Source organism: Mycteria americana, chromosome 1, assembly GCF_035582795.1.
Source record: "Mycteria americana isolate JAX WOST 10 ecotype Jacksonville Zoo and Gardens chromosome 1, USCA_MyAme_1.0, whole genome shotgun sequence".
Classification (NCBI taxonomy): Eukaryota; Metazoa; Chordata; class Aves; order Ciconiiformes; family Ciconiidae; genus Mycteria; species Mycteria americana.
Window position 1 is genome coordinate 161839049 of NC_134365.1, and position 18151 is coordinate 161857199.

General features: G+C 39.4%; 1 protein-coding gene across 1 annotated transcript in view; it reads left to right on the forward strand.

Annotated features, from left to right (window-relative positions):
• NALCN (sodium leak channel, non-selective) overlaps positions 1-18151 on the forward strand; it is a 256162-nt gene that overhangs the window by 62773 nt on the left and 175238 nt on the right. The window contains 1 exon segment of the mRNA XM_075526265.1: positions 2050-2204. Within this exon segment, the coding sequence (XP_075382380.1) occupies positions 2050-2204 (155 nt within the window).

Sequence of the window (18151 nt, forward strand, 5' to 3'; positions counted from 1 at the left end):
ACATAGCTAAATTTCAGGGTCTTCTTTAAAAGTTCAGCTGGAACTGTACGTGTGTTTGTGCATCCATGCAGATATGTATGGGTCTCTGGTATCATGAAGAAATGACTACAGGATGGGTGCAACTACAGTTATTTCTCTGCATTTGTAATTGCCTAGGAAAAATTGTGTAGGAAGCTTTAGTTTCACACTGACAGATTTAGACTAATCTATTGCTATTGCATGCAGTGCATAAAAGCAAGAAAAATAAAGTAATTAAAGCTTCTGCTCACCCAATTTAGTTGTCAAAATGCATCTGTGAGTTAGATTAAAAGAAGAGGACTTTCAGAAGAACAATAAGATCCTAATTATACTAAAGAGCAGACTGAAAAGTTTCACCTTTTCTGTGGACAAGCAAGATTAATTAAAATGATGAATTTTAAGGCACTGGTGTGAAGCCTCAGGATAACGGGGTGAATACTACAGGATTTTCTTTGTAACTTTCAGCAATTCATTTTGAGTGTTTCTATATCAAAAGTCTGTGCTGTGACCAGGAAGTCAGAATCAGCCTGAACATGAATGGGAAAATGCTATCGACTGTTTTTTTCTCAGACCAGAACTCACTGTGATTAGCTTTTCAAGTCTGATTTGAAATTGCCGTAGGACTGAACCAAAAATCAGGATTTTCATTTGCTGGATGAGAGAATACAGGCAAGGAGAAAAACGGGTGTTGCTTAGCTGTGAGCCTGTTCAGCACAGTTGGAGCTATGTCATATCGCAACCTTTCTTCTCTTTGGTTTACCCAGCTGACTCATAGCACAAGTAACATGAATCCTCACTTTTGCGCTGTAATACTGTGCTGTGTTGCTTTGTAGAGCCCAACAGGGACCTGCTCACGTTGGAGGGGGGCGGTTTGCTAAGGTTACCTCATAACTAAACTACTTCTTGGGAAATGGGGTGACCAGTGTTCGGTTTTGGCAAAGGACTATATATTGCGATTATTAACTGACTGGGTGCTGTAAATGCTTAGGGGGAATCAACTGCCTGAGCTTCTCCTTACCAAAATTTGGGAGTACTTGGATACCCATCTTTATGTGTACATGCCACAGGCACAGATTTAACAGGACAGGGAGCTACAAACTTGTCCTCCCTCTCCTTTTAGCTTTGATGTCCCTTAGCACTGGACCTACCTGAATTCCCATTGCGGTGCAGTGTGACAGAGCCTCTTCAGCAGCTTGGCCCCAGGTGCCAGAGCAGCTGGGAAGACAAGTGATGCTCAGCCTCTGGCAACAGTAAAAAATGACCAACACACTGTGTTGCAGTGCTGCCCCTTGTCTCACGATCTTTCTGTTTTTCAGTGTTACGTTTACCAACATAAATCAGTTTGAGCCAGTTCAAACCAGTTCAAATTTTTTCACCTGTTCTACCAAATCATTACTGGACTGACCTAAAAGTGAATCAGATCTGTTTCAGTCACAGCGATACCTAGATACTAATTGCACTAAACATGTAATGATTTGACTTCTTGCCTGTGACTGTGGCTGTCCCTCTGTGGTGGAAACCTGGCCTGACCAAGGTACAAGAAGCTGAATACGTACTCAGGTGGCTGATGAGTCATCCACAAAGATCCTTTCAAAGAATGTCAAAGCTAGCTCAGGTAATGTCTGTGGAAGTCAAAGTCACAGTATTGACTGCAGTTGAACACACTCTCAGGATTTGCAGAGGAGCCCGAAGCAGTAAGTGTCCAAACTGCATTAAAGAGCAGTTGGTGCAGCTGTATGTTAACTCCTCTATGTCTTGGAGAGTCTCCATTTTTGATGGGGTCTCTAGGCATTAGTATGAAACTCCTGCTGTTAGTATTTGTACTATCATTACATAAGACTGAAGTCTTAGGAGACAGTTAGCTTGCCCTTTACAGTAAGTGCTTAATTAATGAAAGTAACATATACCAAAGAACATCGCGTAGCAAAAATAATAGCTGATGTACTTTTCACTTTAGTCCTCTCGCTTTCAAGTATTTAGTTTTGCTATGGGTTGAGTTTATGTAACACCTTAATTTTGTATTTTTCACAGAAATGTAACCTGGAATAATTTAGCTATCCCAGACACCCACTGTTCCAGAGAGCTAGAAGAAGGTTACCAGTGCCCACCTGGATTTAAATGCATGGACCTTGAAGAGCTGGGACTAAGCAGGCAAGAGCTGGGCTACAGTGGCTTTAATGAGATAGGTCTGTCCTACTGGTAACATCCATTTCAGTATCCATTTAAAAATGTTTGTGAAATGAATAGAACAGATAGCTCATGTCTGTGCTGAAAAGATATCAAGTGCAATCAGTATTCTGCTCAAGTAGAGCACATGCCAGAAAGAGAAGCTGTGCTATTTGCTTTGGAATGATGAAGTTATCATCTATTTTTACATTGCCTGGGATCCCAGGATTTAAATAACTTTAAAACAATGTCTTTATTTAAGAAGAGTCAACCGTTGATTATCACCAGTATGCAAATGCAATGACTAATTTCTGTGTTTTATTTAGGATTCATTTTAGAGTATATAATTCATCCTGTTTGTCTAATTTTAGTAGTAATTCCCATGCAAAAAAAACCCACCCAGAATTACTTTGATAATCATCTTGGTACTAAAGAGAAGTGGGGAGAGAAAATGAGGTCATGTGTATCTGTGGCAGTCTCAATCCAAACTGTGTAAGTCAGAACATCATCCCAGAAAAATGACTGGGAGTCAGGCAGATTTTGCAATATGGGTGCAATTAGTGTTCTCTGAAAAACACTAGAGTCACCAGGAGAATACATTCTCTGCTAGCTGCAATGTGTCTGCTATCTCCATGGGGAAACAAGCGTAGAACAATAATTCAGGAAAGGTGGCAAGAGCATGGGCAGCTGTGGCAAGATCCATATCCAAATGGAAAATACACAGTTACCCTGTCAGAACATTGTGGTTATCTCACATTTTTTTAACAGACAAAGGTCCAACAGAAGCCTGCAGCTGTAAATTTTCATTTCAGCACAGGTAGGGAAGTCCCTTCAAATGATAAAGCATGCCTGCAGGCCATATTCTTTCTGATGCATCTCTTTGACTCTGATAAGCCTTTTTTTTCATTTTTTCTGGCTTGAGCTCCAGACTGTTATCCTGGCCCCAGCTGAACTTGAAGGTAATAAAAAGGTTTAATGACTGAATGACTGCAATCCAAAAAGTTTTTTTGAATATTGAAAGCCTTTGCAGCTGAAATCACTTCAGTTGGTTCCCAGGTTGCTAAATATACACAATGAGACAGAGAGTTACAAGAAATAGTCTCAGAGTCCTGTTACAACAAATATTCTGTGATACCAAATACTCTCTGAACAAAAACTGCCATTTGCATCCTTTCTTTTTTCTTGTGAGAAAAGGAGAAAAAACTGATTTCAACCAAGCTCCATTCTGTTTCCTTTGGGAGTCAGAAGTGTACCAGTTGTACCAGTACTGCTGGATGAATAGCACTACTGATAGTACCTATCTTTTATATAAAATTTTTCTTCAGTAGATCTCAAAGGATAACCCTGTCTCAGACAACCTTCAGATTCCTAAGTTAGTGGCATACTGCTATGCCTGGTGAACATGAGCTGAGTTCACACTAGAAGCTAAAAACATCCACATGCAAGTCCTCTAGTTTGAGATGGTTTGGCAGGGGAGCGTGGGATAGGTGTATCACCAGAATTATGCCTCAGATTGAAATCACCCTTCTTATCTTGACATGCAAAATTATTTGTGGCATTGAAGGCTGTTATTTTAGCTGCCTACCTGGTCACCAGGGAAAAGTAGTTGCAATGACTTAGACAAGCTTAAGTGGGTAGATGATTTGAATGAGGCTCAGAGTGCTTAATAAAGGAGGCCAGTATGTTTTTAATGGTGGGAGCAGGTTGGCAGAGGGAGGTGAAATAGTTTGTCCAAGGGGGCCTGCAAAGCTGGTTGAAAAAACAGGGCTCAAACTCCAGTCTCCTGAGTCACAGTCCTATACTTTATCAATATGTCATTCTGAGTGCTGCATTTTAAAGATCAACGATTGCTAATAAACTTAGGAGACTTGTCATTGATATATCGTTTTCGTCTAGAAATAGGTAACCAGGATATAACACTTCTTGGTACAGCAGCCAGAAGTTAAGTTGAATATCAATTGAAAGCTGATTACTAAACTTTAAAATACTGGGTAAGACACAGCAGCTTTGCCACAAAATGTTAAATAAGCTTCCTCAAATTAGGAATGTTATAGCCAGCAAGTTTATCAATATTTTATAAATCTCCATTTTGTGATGCACCTTTGTATGTAGGTATGTAGGTAAGTAATGCAGTAGATCTTTTCTGTGTAATTATACTATTTTATTGTATACATTCATTGATATTTTACTTGCAGATATTATTATGCAGCCTGTCCTGTTGGTTCCTGAAATCTATCATTACAAAAATCACAAGAGCATAGCCGTTTGGCAGCTACTGTATAATTAGTACCACTTAATTTGTGGTATATAAGCTATGCATATTTGAATTTGATCATTTCTGTTATTTTTCTTCTCTTTAAAGAAAAAGGGAGGGGTTTTAAAAATTTTATTACTAGATGAAGACCAAACTGTCCTAAACAGATAGAAGTTTATAGAGTTTTTTATACTGTGAGGGCTATGCCAAGTAGGTAGTTTCATATTTGGAAAATCCCTTCTTTTGGGCCGTTCCCTGCTCCCACTTTTATAAATGGCTTTGGCTTTAAAGGGATGAAAATTGGAAATATGATAGTGTAAGTTTTGGTACTTGACAATATACTTATTTCCAAAGTTTTCTATTTTTATTTTTGAGGTGTTCTGTTTATCTGTTTTATGTATGCTTCTATGCAAGTATGTATGTATTGTTTAAGGAAAAACGTAGTTATAGACTACTGATAAATATGGCTTGAAGTCATCCTGTTAAGGTAATCTAGGCCATCCCCTTCCGATGTGAAGCAGACTTCACGATCTTTCCAGGCAGTCTATTGCACTGCTTCATTGTCTGTACTCTTAGAAAGATTTTCCTAAAGTATAACCTGAATCTTTCTTTTTGCAATTTAAGATCATAATTTCTCACCTTATTCACTATTGACATAGAGAAAACTTTTAAAAAGCTTTTCTGCATCTTTCAGGACTATCATTATGCCTCTTCTACGCTCTACAGCCCTGCTGGGCCAAATAGCTCCACGTGTTTCAGTCTTTTGCTGTAGGACTTATATTTTATACCTTGAATTATTCTTATTGTCCTTCTCTAGAAGGACGTTGTCTATTGTCCCTCTTTCTCCAGCTGATTCACATCTTTGTTGAAGTGCAGTACCAGCAGAATACCCCAGTAGAGCCATGACTTCATGTGTCTTTAAGCTTTACTACAGTTTCTACATCCCAGTGAGATGTTTTCCATTTTCAGAACAGCATGTTGTGGGTGATTCATGTGTTTTTCTGATTTGCTGCATCCCTTGTGTCCTTTTGAAAGAGCTGCCATCACTGTTTCCCATCCTTTATTTGTTTACTTGATTATTTCTTTTTAAATGTAGACCCTTGCTTTTGTCTCTGTTGAGTATCATACTTTCTTTTTTTTTCAGACTATTTCTTCAATTTGCAAAGATCTTCTGGAATTTTAATTCTTTCCTCCTGAATACTTTCAGTGCCTCTTAGCTTATTTTTATCTGAAATTTGATGAGTATAATTTATTTTCTATCAACCTGGTCAAGAGTGAAAAAATAAATGGAACTAGACCAAGATCAGACTCTGTTGAAACCTTGTTTGACCGTGTTCTTTTCTGACAGTGTTTCATTAATAGCTACTCATAAGGACACTTAACAAATGGTTTTGCACCCATCACAGAATAGTTTCACCTAGCCATATTTCTGTATGTTTTCATGGTGAGACAATGTTAAAAGCCTTTTAAAATCAAGATGTATACCATCAAGTGCTTCTCCTCTCTTTACAAAATCTGCTTCCATTCTGCATTTGTACAGCAATAATACAATAAGGTTTGTGCCATAGGTTCTCCAGTGCCCGCACCCTTTCAATATGTATTAATAATATAATACTTACACCTGATGTTTGTGAAAGTAATTTTTCAAACATGGACCACATCAGCATGTATCTACAGCTAATGCCTCTGTTCTTCAACATACATATTTCTAGACTGGATGTAGAATGAAATTAAGTCAAATTGGTTTTGCCAACTTTACCAGCGTAATCTCTAATGAGTGAAATTACTAAAAGCTGGGGCAGTTCTGTCTGGCTATATGTCTAGGAAAGTTATGAGCAACAGTCACAGAGGTTTGTCTTAGAGCTGTTTGTAAAACCAGAGAATTAATGAAACATTGAGTGGAGAACCGATTAGCTAAGGCCTCAGTACCCCAAATCCCTTTCTCTGTGAAGTTCTGAAATGGGAGGAAGGAATAGTAGAGAAAGAATAATCTGCCCCCCTAGGTGAGGTGACTTTAGATATTTCAGGTTCCAGCTGATGGGAGGCTACAAGAAGTTACTATTTTCTTCTAGTAAGTTGCTCATGAACTCGGTAGAAACCCGAGTACTCTTTCCAACAGTTTGACACAGAACTTGACTTCTTTAGGCGTTGTTCTTATGCAGTGGGAGCCTTCATATTAAATGAAGTCTTTTATCCATCAGGATGCTTGAAAGATTTTTTGAATACTACCTGTGGGGCTGAGTGGGAGTAAGAGAAAGGATATGAATGAAAGGCTTGGCTGGCTGTGTGGATGTGGGTGGCAAATCTCCTTACTATTGACTATACCTGTACGTACTGTCAAGCTCTTCTCTTTCTCAAACTTCTTAGCTGATTTTGATTCAGGCTCCTATAAAAAGCATGATGTTTCCTTCATATTAGAACAGCCTTTAGCCTTGTCTCCCACTGAGAGCATCAGGTACATTCACAGTTGGCCTGTTTCTTCTTTCTGATTTTGTTCTCTTCTTCTCTATGTTTTTCCTAGCTGTGTTTAATTCCGTAGGGTGTAGCTGATAGGATGACAGTATCATGAAGTGTGCAAAAAATGTTGAGCTAAACACTGAGGAAAAATGACCTTTGTTTTGTGAATAAACCCCAGTAATTGTACAATTCATTAAGCATGTGATTGTATTTGCATAAGTGTTTTCATCTGATATATCTAAAAAGCATAAATATAATTGTTGAATTAAATAAGAGCATGCAAGGGTTGGCAATTGGAGAACTATGACAAGTACTTCTGCCTTCCATGGCACTGTTTATCTGAGTGTGCATCTACCTTTAGTCAATATTTAACATGGCAGTAATTGCTATCAGGGCCACATTAAGGATGTTGGTAGAGCTGTCTGTGTGGATGCTGCTGGAAAGGGTGCCACATAGACACAAATGTGCCAGAACCCCTGCTGTTGCTGAATCCTGGGCAGTTTTTCTTCTTACCTATACTTTCCACACAGTACAGATCTTTTTGCATTCAGATTTTTGTAACATCTGGCTAGTAATCATTCCACATGCCTCATGGGTGCAATCATCTGTAATCATCTACAGATGTACACTTGCAGCTACATTACTGATTTACTCTTCACATAATCCTAGAGAATGTTTTTTCATGATTTACAGTGCTATGTATTGCTTCAAATATTCTCAAAAGGAAAAGGAAGTCCAGAATGAAAGATACCTAAAAGTTAAAAAATATTCTACAAAGTAAGGGAAGGAAGTTTTATGCCATGAAAGATCATTCTGAAGGAGAAGAAGATCTTATTCTATGCTGTCTCATCAACCCATCTGTCATTTACAAGGGCCAGTACCCTATTAAATGATACTAATTACATCTCGTAGCTGCAGAGAGTATTTGACAAAGACTGCCATATTAATGTCTGGTTTACGTATAGGAGATAAACACACACATGTTCTATCTTGGAGACAAATAATGAAATTTCAATGGTAAGGAGTGCTTCAAAGAACATATACAAAAATTACATCTGTATTAAACCTTACTTGCCTTACAGTAGAAGTGAACACTGTTCAATGGCACAATGAGCCAGCAAAATCATCTCATTTCATGGGCTGTAAAACAGCAACAGAGCTTTAAGTCTCAGATATTTCCCACTTTTATTATAAGGCCTTTTCCCTTATAATATGTGACCCAGAATTTAAATATTCTTGGCATGCCTACAGTTGAGAGCCTTTTTTTAAACTGGTAATTAGAAGAAAAGATTTTATATGTCACTCTGAAAAATGTCTGCCATGATTAGATTAAAAGTGAACCTAATTTAATGTTTGTTAAAGGAAACATCACGTTGGGGCCAAAATCAACTTCCTCAATTCACTTATAGGTGTTGTTTTAATAAAAGACTTGTATAGGGATCAAAATAGCCCCTTTGTTTACCCATAAATTGAATTTTTATCTACCAAACACGGGAGTTACACTGGTTCTCTTAGGAGTTCTTTTATGGTGGGGAAAAGAATTTCAAGTGTGCAACCAGTTGGAATTGCAAAGGCGCTGCTCTTAGACTGGAAGAAGATTGGGGTGGCATTAGGTCCATTGTTCAGAAGGAAGGAATTAAGCTTAAGATAGTATGCTGTGAATCTGGATTTTGTGCCTCACTGCCATAATCCATTAAGTACATTTTCCATGAGAGATTTAATGTTGCCTAGAGGTTGGGTACCTGTCTCTAGGATTAGAATTCATAGTGGCTGAGTAGTGTGTTGAGAGGTGAGGTGTGATGGACACATGAAAGCCAAACAGCTGGAAAGGAAGGAAGGATGCTCACATCAGTCTGCAATAAAAGATGAAAAGTCAGCCTAAATCAGATCCCCAGTTAGGTACTCCTAGAAACAGCACGCATTCAGAACTACAAGTCCATTTGTTTATGTGGACACCTATATAATGAATTTGGCTGCAGGAGACTGATACAGGTTCTTAAAGACAAAGTAGCAGTGACCCATGTTTTTATATAGTAGTACAGTGTCAAAGTGAGACACTTGCATTCGGGAAGGATGCCCTACTCACCCCCGTGCAGGGGCCGGGGTAGAGCACGCTCCCTTCCACCTCCCTCCCTCTGAGTCTGCAGCAGCAGGAATTCCCGGCCCCGGAGGAGAGCGAGCAACACCAGACGGGTGACTAGAGGGAGTACTATAAAGACCTGCTCTTTGTCATTCTGCCGTGAAGTTATTTCCAATTTTTCTTCATGGACTGCCTAACACAAAAATGGATGAAACCACCTTTAACATTTAGGAGGCTGAATGTTAACAAGACACACCAACATAAAAGAAAACCCTTGAAAATCCAACTTGCCGTTCCTGCTGCCACTGGATAAAGAAAAGAGCCTGTCACTGGTGGCAGAGGCTGACCTTTTCATTTGTCCCTCAGTCCATGTCGACCTGACACACTTGTCTCTTGGTGGCAGTATTGGCAGCAACTTGGTCTTTCCAGGTCCCTGGCATGGGCAAAAGAAGCAGGTGGATTATGACTGATTAGTTGTCCTAGGCAACTGCGTGCTTTGCCAGCTGAGACTTCCAGGTCCATGAGGAACAGTGAATTATGAGTTGATGAACAGAATAAAAATTATATTTGCAGGTTATTTGTTCAAAGTAGGAGGTATAACTGATAGTGAAAAGGATTGCAAGGGTGTTTTCAGCCTCCTATATGCCTCCTTCCTCCCCCCACTGCCCTTTCACACAGTCATCTCCACCTGAATGAAGCCGGTGTCGTTTTGCACAGATATAGATGGCCAGAAATGCAGATCAGCATCAAAACCACAGCCTGACTCCCTTGGCTCTGAGTCAGTTGGTATCTGGGATAATAGAAAGCAATGAGGGGATCTAATTGTTAAGTCAGAGCCTCCGTTTAACTGTACCCGTTAAAGGCTGAGGGATTGAGCTCTTATGAAGGAAGCGTTGGCTCAGTAATGTTTTCATCAAAATTTGTGGTTAGACTCTTTAATTCTACAGATGATATGTACACTTGACATACATATTGAGTCTTAATACTCTGTTTATCCTAGCAAGTGCATCATAGTATTAAATACTTTGATAAACAGGTCCAATCTTATTCCACTTATGCAGCTCTCTGATTCAGGCACTTGCATGTTAAGTGCCTAATAAGGAGGCCTTCATCCTCGACTGTGGCCTGTGGAGTTATCATGTGGTAACATGACAAGTGATAACGTGTGAAGGTGTCAGAATGTAATTAGGGAAGCCATTCAAACTGGCTAGTGATAAACCTCATATTTTCTAAATGTGAGCCAAAATGATTTAAAGCATGCCCCATTAGTCCACTGATTGAGAAATCGGTGCAAAAATGGGGATAGATTTTTGTTTTTCTCACCGGAATTCCTTCCCAGGCCTTGCAGACGGAGAGCAATAGGGCCCTGATCCCAGCTGAGGCACTGTCGTGGGCAAAAGAGTCTCCACTCAGGGAATTTCACTTACTTGTTTTACTGACAATTAACATAAACTTATAATCACTCATTCAGGTATTAAGAAGCAAGTTGAAGAGACACTTAGGGAAAGCACCTTTCCTCCTTCGCCTGTCTCAACTTCAGTCCACACACCTCTCCTCCCCACGTCTTGGTCCCCACTCCTCTGCTTTTGCAGCGTGTGAGGCGGGGAGTGGCGCAGGAAGCTGGGGTCAGTGCATAGTGGCTTCTTTTTTTGCTGCTCCTTGTTTCTTACTCTGCTGCTGCTGCTCCTTCTTAATCATCTCCTCTGCTCCAGAATGGGCTTAGCCATGGGCTGCAGCCCCTTCACAGGTGTCCCTGCTCTGGTGTGCCCCCTGCTACCAAAAGCTTGCCAGTTATGCCCACTGCAGGCACCTAAATAGACCTAGGCATGACAGCTTAGACCATCTTTACATAGGCACCTTCAGAAGGTTATACAGGTTTTTGGGAAGCACAGAGGAGTAAAGAAAACAGTTCATATGCTCTGTGCAGGTGAGAACAGTTTGCAGTCCTCATTGTGTTGGTCCTCTTGGGAAATAATTCTAGTTACAAAGGTTGTGAACGCTGTGAGGAGTGAAGTATGGCTGTGTGATTAAGGTAAACAAGTTCAGTTTGTTCCTGAGATATAACGAACAAGTTGAAAGGGAGTCAACTAATAAATCCCTGTTTAGGCTTAAGGCACAATACTGTTTTCAGTGGTTGCAGCTTCTTAAGGACCTGCTTACAAAGCCATGTTTAGTTTCTCATCAGAAAGAGTTTAATAACAGAAGGCTTTGGGGGTTTTGTTTTTTCTTTGGGGTTTCTTTTTATTGGGCAGGAGAAGTACTAATGAAATTCAATGGTTGGAAGTTGAATGTAGACAAATGTATTTGGGAAAACGTGAATACTTTTTATCAGTAAGTGTCAGTACCTATAAAAATAATCACCAGGAAGCTGAAGTGAAAACACTGGGTATCTCTCCTCAAACCATGCTAGAGCCCATACAGAATTTACTGGATTTGGTGCAGGAAACACTTGGTGAAAATCGCAGCTTTTTTTGCTATACAAATTAATTTTAAATTCTTCTAGTTTAATGCTGGATTAAGTTATCCCAGAGGTTCCTTTGGGCCTTAGGGTTGATTCTGTATATTATTTATTCTTTAGTTTGACAGTTTTGTCTCGGTCTTTTATGTGGCTGAGAAGTGAATGACCTGCAGTCATAGCGTAGGAGAAGTAATCTTTGTCTTTTGCTTTGTGTTTTTCTAACAACGGTTCTGACACTTTGATACTTTAAACAAAGATAACAGAAAAGAAGTAATGCCAACCTGCCATGGTCAATGGGTTAGTATTTTCTTTCATTGTAAATATCTGTGCTGTATTTTAGCATTTGTATTCTTAAGTGTTGTTTGGCTTTACTCCTGATTTTACATTTTCCTGTTCTCAAACATTTCTTAATGATTCTAAACCTGTTCTTCCTCCCCGTAGTAAAAAAATGCAGATCTGCAATATATTCAGTTTTCACAGAATACAAAAAAGCATTTTTGACACAATGTGCCTCTCTTTCGATGCTCACCTTTAATTCCACTCACTGTTTAGCCACTCTTTCCTTTGAGGTTCCAAATGCCGGTTTGCGTAGAGGCTTAGCTTCAGAAAGCACAATAATGACCATCTTTCTACAAGGGTTTTACCCACAAACACCCTTTTCCATTATGCTCTTCAGGAGAACGTGTAATTTTTGCTATCATGTGAGTCTGAAAGTGTGGAAGCTCTGTTCATCTTACATTATGCTTGCTTGTGTTCTTTGTTAGTATTATATCTTGTACAGGATATGGTATAATATCTTTTACATAAATTTTCCTCTCACTGAAATTTTCTTGATACATCAAGTAGAAACAATGTTTTAGGGACTCTTGTCATGATCCAAAGCAAAAAAGATAGCTTTTCCTTGATGATTTTTTTTCTCAGAAATTCTAGATTTTTGTTCTTCGCCAAGTCATGACTTTTTTGATGCCTCGTTCATGTGCTGCCTTTCATGCTTTTATGTCACCTAGGTGGCTGAGTTACCACTTTTTCCTTTCCTCAAGAAAGCTTCTCTTTTGAATGCCTTATCCTCCATGTGCAATTAATATCATTATTAACTTACTAATTGAACAATTAAAACAGTTTTGGGTATTCTGGTCCATCCTTCCCCCACTGCTGACATGCTCAGTAGTTTAGTTCATGTCTTAACCTTAAAATAGAAAATACAATTGATATAATCTTGAACTGACAGAACTGAGAGATTTGGCAATGTAGTGTGTAGAAAATTCATTTTGCTATTAAAGAATTAGTAAGGCTTGTCTAAGAAGCAAGATGATATGATTTAATTCTCAAATTGGTGCACCAACAAAAGACTGTTTTTTATGAACAGAAACAGAAATGAAGAAGACTAGGCAAACTTAATTTATCAAAATGTGCTTATATGGCTCAAATATTTCCAGCCTTGGCAGTGTCCATGGGATGTTCATGTCTTGCAGTACACAGTAAAGCAGAGTCTGGTAAACCAACAACTTACAGACAAGAATAAGTTTTTCCCCTTGACCTATCTCCACATTCTGGAAAGTAGAATTCATATTTTGACCCTATTTCTCTGCCTTTCAAATAAAAAATATTAGCAAGAACTTTAAAATTAGCCACATAATTTTCCAAGTAGGTCACCAGTTCTGTAGTTTCCACGGCTGTGGTGGTGTGATGGTGGTCCACTGTTTCTATGGCTTGGCAAGGATATCCCACCTTATGCTTGTCACTTCCCCCCCTTAAACGGATGCTTACGGTTTATTGCTACGTGTATTTTAGCTCAGCTCCAAAAGGAGGTGTCTCTGTTTTGTTGAGATACAATGCTGTCAGAACATTTGTGCTGCTGCCTTAGGTGGGCTCGAAGACTGGGTTGTTGCCTCTGCAAAGTTATTTCTTGATTTGGAGACATTCCTGTCCTCACTATACCTGTTTTCTCCATTTAGATTTAAGTTTATTCAAGGGGTCATAAACCTTATAATCACAATACCTATTTTTAAGCCATTTCCCAGGATGACTGGCTAGCAGCCGACTGGTTTTAGAAATGCTGATATCCTCCGTATGGAGTTTTCTCCTGAGCAGACACTGAGTGATTGGCCCTTATTTACTGACTTCCTTGGATCATAAATACACTGTTTATCCTTTGTAAATCACTTGCTCCCACGGCCTGACAGGACAGTGTTTATAACCCTCTATTAACTAGGTATGTAAGTGAATATCCCTGTACATTGTACTTGGAAAATACAGTTCTTCTTACTTAAAAGTTACACCGTAAGGTTTATAAAAAGCAGGCAAATACATGTGATTCACTATTTCTTCCTGATGGAGATGAGGTGTGGCAATGACCAAACAATTTGGGGGGTGATAGTGGTTTTAGGGTGAGTGACAATTAGCTTGGTTTAGCAAAAATTCAGTGGCACACGGCAAAATTATTGTTGCTATAGAAGGACTGAACGTGCCTTTCAGACCTGAGGTCTTGATGAGCCTTCCACTGAAGAGGTGGTTTGCCAGACATCTTCAGATTATTTCAGTTTTGTTCTTTAGTATGACAATTCCATCTAAACAAGCAGAATCCTTTAAAATTGAGTTTCTTTAACATAAGGCAGTGTTAGTGAGTTTGCGTGGATTGTGGATGTGTGTTGAAAGGAGAAAACAGGTCATTTATTGGTTTGCAGGGAACACAATGCCAAAATGATCAGACTCTAGCAGGGAGCATGTTTCTTGAAAATTTTCAGTCTCTTCAAGCTCTCTGAATTCTTACTGTTGCTGAAGGGAGTCACATCTGTTGTATCATTGTTGTGTGGGTGATGTAGAATAAGTTTTACTGGAGAGTGTATTAGCAAAGAGCCTTTCATGAGAAGTTTTTAGCAGATTAGAAACAACTGTGTCTTAAATACATTCTGTAAGGCCCTGAATTTTCAGTGGAAAGCCGATGGGCTTTATTTAAAGGCGGTATCTCAACTGGTGAACCTGCATGTCTGAGGTCCTGGTTTTGTATACCCTGGCTGTGTTGTGACCTTACACCAGAGAGATACTTCATTGCTACTTCTTTATTCCTGCTTGATTTCTGTGGGAGAAGGAACCCCAATACGTAGACCAGAAGGCAGCTCCAGTCTCCCTTCCCCAAGGCTGAGACACCAGTGTCCTGGCACTCCACAGTGCACACCGACTGCTTAAACTGGTTGTACTACATGGGTCCAAGGGCATGACTGGGATGGAAATATTGGCTGTCACTGATGGTCGCAGTGAGCTCTTTGTATTTCTGTGTTGGAAGAGTAACATAGGGATACTAAACCCACAGATTTTCAAAAAAGGATACTAAGACAATGCTTCTGATTTAGACAACTGAATAAGTGGCCTGAATTTGGGGGGAAAAAAAAAACCCAAACAAACAAACAAACAAAAAAAAACCCAAAAAAACAACCAAACCCAAAACAAAACAGCGGGATGCTCCAGTTAACTCCCTTAGCTATTTGATGTCTCTGTATACTTGCCACTTTTCTCAGTGAGGCTGTTTTAGTTGCCTAGTTAAGTAAGACTTTTTCTTTTTTTTAAACAATGGTTTAGAGACACAAAAAATATTGCACAAATGATGTCCATTGAATTAGCTCTGTTACACTAACAAATGGTATGTGGGAAGTTGTAGAGTTTTGGAAACTTAGAGTAATTTGAGCAGCCCTCCAGAATTTTAATGTATTGCTGTGTTAATCCTAAAGTAATTGAGTCTTGCATTAAACCAGGCAATCAGGTGAAACTAATGTGAATAGATTAGTACAGTTGTCTTGTACTGACAGTCAAAGAAAACTTCGCTGCTGCTGAGAGAATTCATTGGAACATACTTTCCCCTGCCATTTCGGGGTGTTCCACGTTAGTTTCGGCAGCTAAATAGTTGGATGTATAGTGGACTAAAACAACTTTCCAGAAAGCTTTACTTCTTTTTCTTTTGTTCTCGATTTTGTTTGTAATTGTGGATCTTTCCTGGTGGCCATCTTTTTCTGCTATATATAGTTTGATATATCACTCGTGTCATTGTAGCGTGCTGCCCAGAATTTAATGACCTGTCTGACATCTGTGCTGTGCGCTTCCTCCTATCTCTCATTCCCATCTTCGCCTGGGAACGCAGAAAGAATGCTTTGCACACTGAACCAGTATGTTTTAGTTAGATTTCATTTTGAAAGCAAGTATTTTGAAGTTTTCCTTCTAATGTACCTTCTGATAAGTACTTGCATGATAAGGATGGCAACATTAAAAAAAAAAAAAAAATCATACTTGCTGATGTTAAGTAAAAGGCCCATAAACTGTCACTGATCATAAGCTGTAGAGATGGAAGAGCAAAATGTGGCAGAAAGGCTGTCTTAATTGAAGGGTATAAGAAAATGAAAGTTGAGGCAGGTCAAATGCAAGCTTTAATTGCATCTTGTTATGCTTTTTTCTACTGTAAGCTGTATCACCTCAGACATACCAATCCTTTATTGACATATAACTTCATGTACTGTTTCTTAATTTATCTCAAGTAGCATAATCTTAAATTCTATGTAAGTAAGTTTTCCCTTGTGATTAGTAGATCACAAGCGTAACAGCGAAAAAAATTGAAAATTCAGTGGAGTTCACTGGCATCAGCACAGCTGTTGGCTTCTTACTGAACCACTTAAATATCCCTGCCCCTTGCTCCCTACTGCTTTGTGTCTTAAGAGGGCTTATTTGCTCCAACATAAGGGTTTAAGGAGTCCTGGAATGGCGCTTGCTGGGGAATGTGGTGCTGGAGACATTGCAGCTGGCTCTGCAGGGCCCAAGCTCCCAAAGGGTGCCCCTAGCAGAGGGCAGCCTTTGCACTGCATCCCCCAGAGAGTCTGCAGGGTGTCAGCACCCGCTGCTGCAGAGCATGAGGCAAATGCAGTGTCAGTGCTATTTCCGCAGATGACCTTCTTATGCTTACTTTCTGCTGCCCCTGCTCCAGCATAGCAAGGCCTCCCAGTGTGATTTTGAGATGATACACGCTCTGTGAAGGCAAAGCAGGAAATTTGCTTTTGTACTGCTGCTACTGTTTACTTATAATTCCTATGGGAAGGGTGAGTTAAACCACTCAGGTCTATTATCTACAGTGACATTTCTTTTTCCTTTAATGCACAATGCTAACCAAAGGGTCAGATAACTTTGGGAGGCTAAGTAAAGCAGTCAGGGGACACATGCACGATAGGAATGCCATGGTCAAAGGGAAATAAACGCACATTAAGACCATCTCCTTAATGAGGATTTACTAAGGAAATAAATAGAAAGATCTGCTTCAAGCAAAAACAACCTCCCAGCCCACCAGTTTGCACTCTGCATGAGAATTGAAGAAAGGCTTATGTCAAAGGCAATAACTGTTTGTGTGGATAGCTACTCAACAACTCGCAGTCTGACAAGGAACAGAGAACAATGTGAAAAAATAGAAAGAGGAGTTAAAGGTGTGACAGTAGTGTGAACAGCCCTGAAACAAAAGGCGTGACTAATTTCAGCCACTCTAAGGAGCAAGAAACTCTTAGCCAATAGGCAAAGCATGAAGTTAGGCAATTAGAAACCTGTCATTCCATACCAAGAAAATTAGATCCTATCAGTTTAATTATCAGTCAGTGCCATTAAGACAATATAGCTCTGCATAATGAAAGCTGCAGTTACTGGGTAATAGAGGTAATTGTTTTCACAGTGGAAGATTTTCGCTTTCAGACAAGAGCTTCCGTATGTGACCAGTTTACAGGCTTTGACCTTCAACACTTGCATAATGCATGGGGCACATTGTTTTTACCTTGCCTCCTGAGATTTGATTATTTTATCCTAAACAGCATTTTCGTAAAGTTGGTGGAAATGAGCAAACTACCCACTACAAATACAATCTACAATAGTCATGCAAAATGCCCTCTGTTACTGTAATTAGAGCAGCTTACCAAATCATCTTTGATTTAAGACCTTTGATTTGATAACACAGGGCCAGCTTGCAGCTTGGCTTTCCTACTTCTGCTGGGGAATAAGGGGGAATAGTGCTATTCCAGAAAATCTAGATCACAGATGGTCACTCTAGAGGGGGTAGCACACACAGAGCAGAAGCTTAGGTGTGACTCTCCAGCACGTCAGCTCATCTGTGGTAACGGACTTCATACATGCTGCTACCCTTGCAGTACCCTGTAGCAAATGTGTAATGGCATACTCCTTCTTCATTAAATAGTGCACAGTCTTACTTTGTTACTCTGATACTCAAATATTTAAATATTGACTGTTTCTTTTCCTAAGTTTCTTTTCCCTACTGTTCTTAGGGATTTTCAGTAGTTACTGTATTCTGCTCCAGGTCAATGTCATGACATTGCCATGTGGAGAAATTCTTACACAATATCTAGTACACACTGGTATTGGAAAAGACCTAGGTTACAAGCTAAAAGAATAGTATAATATTTTGGATCCCCTGTGAACTACTGAAATGCTTCTTCAAAAAACTGTAAGACCATTCACTTCCACTTACTGCCTTTCTCATAGCAACTGAGAAAGAATAGAAATGACTTGAAAGACCAAAAGTATTATCTAAGAACATTAAATACCTTATGTATTCTTTACTCTGATCATAAATTTTGGTTGTGATCAAACTGGGAGCTAGATCTAGCAGTACCTAGCGGGTGATCTGAATAAATCTTTAACACATTTAACAAATAGTTACCACTTCTGTATTTTTCTGTACTTA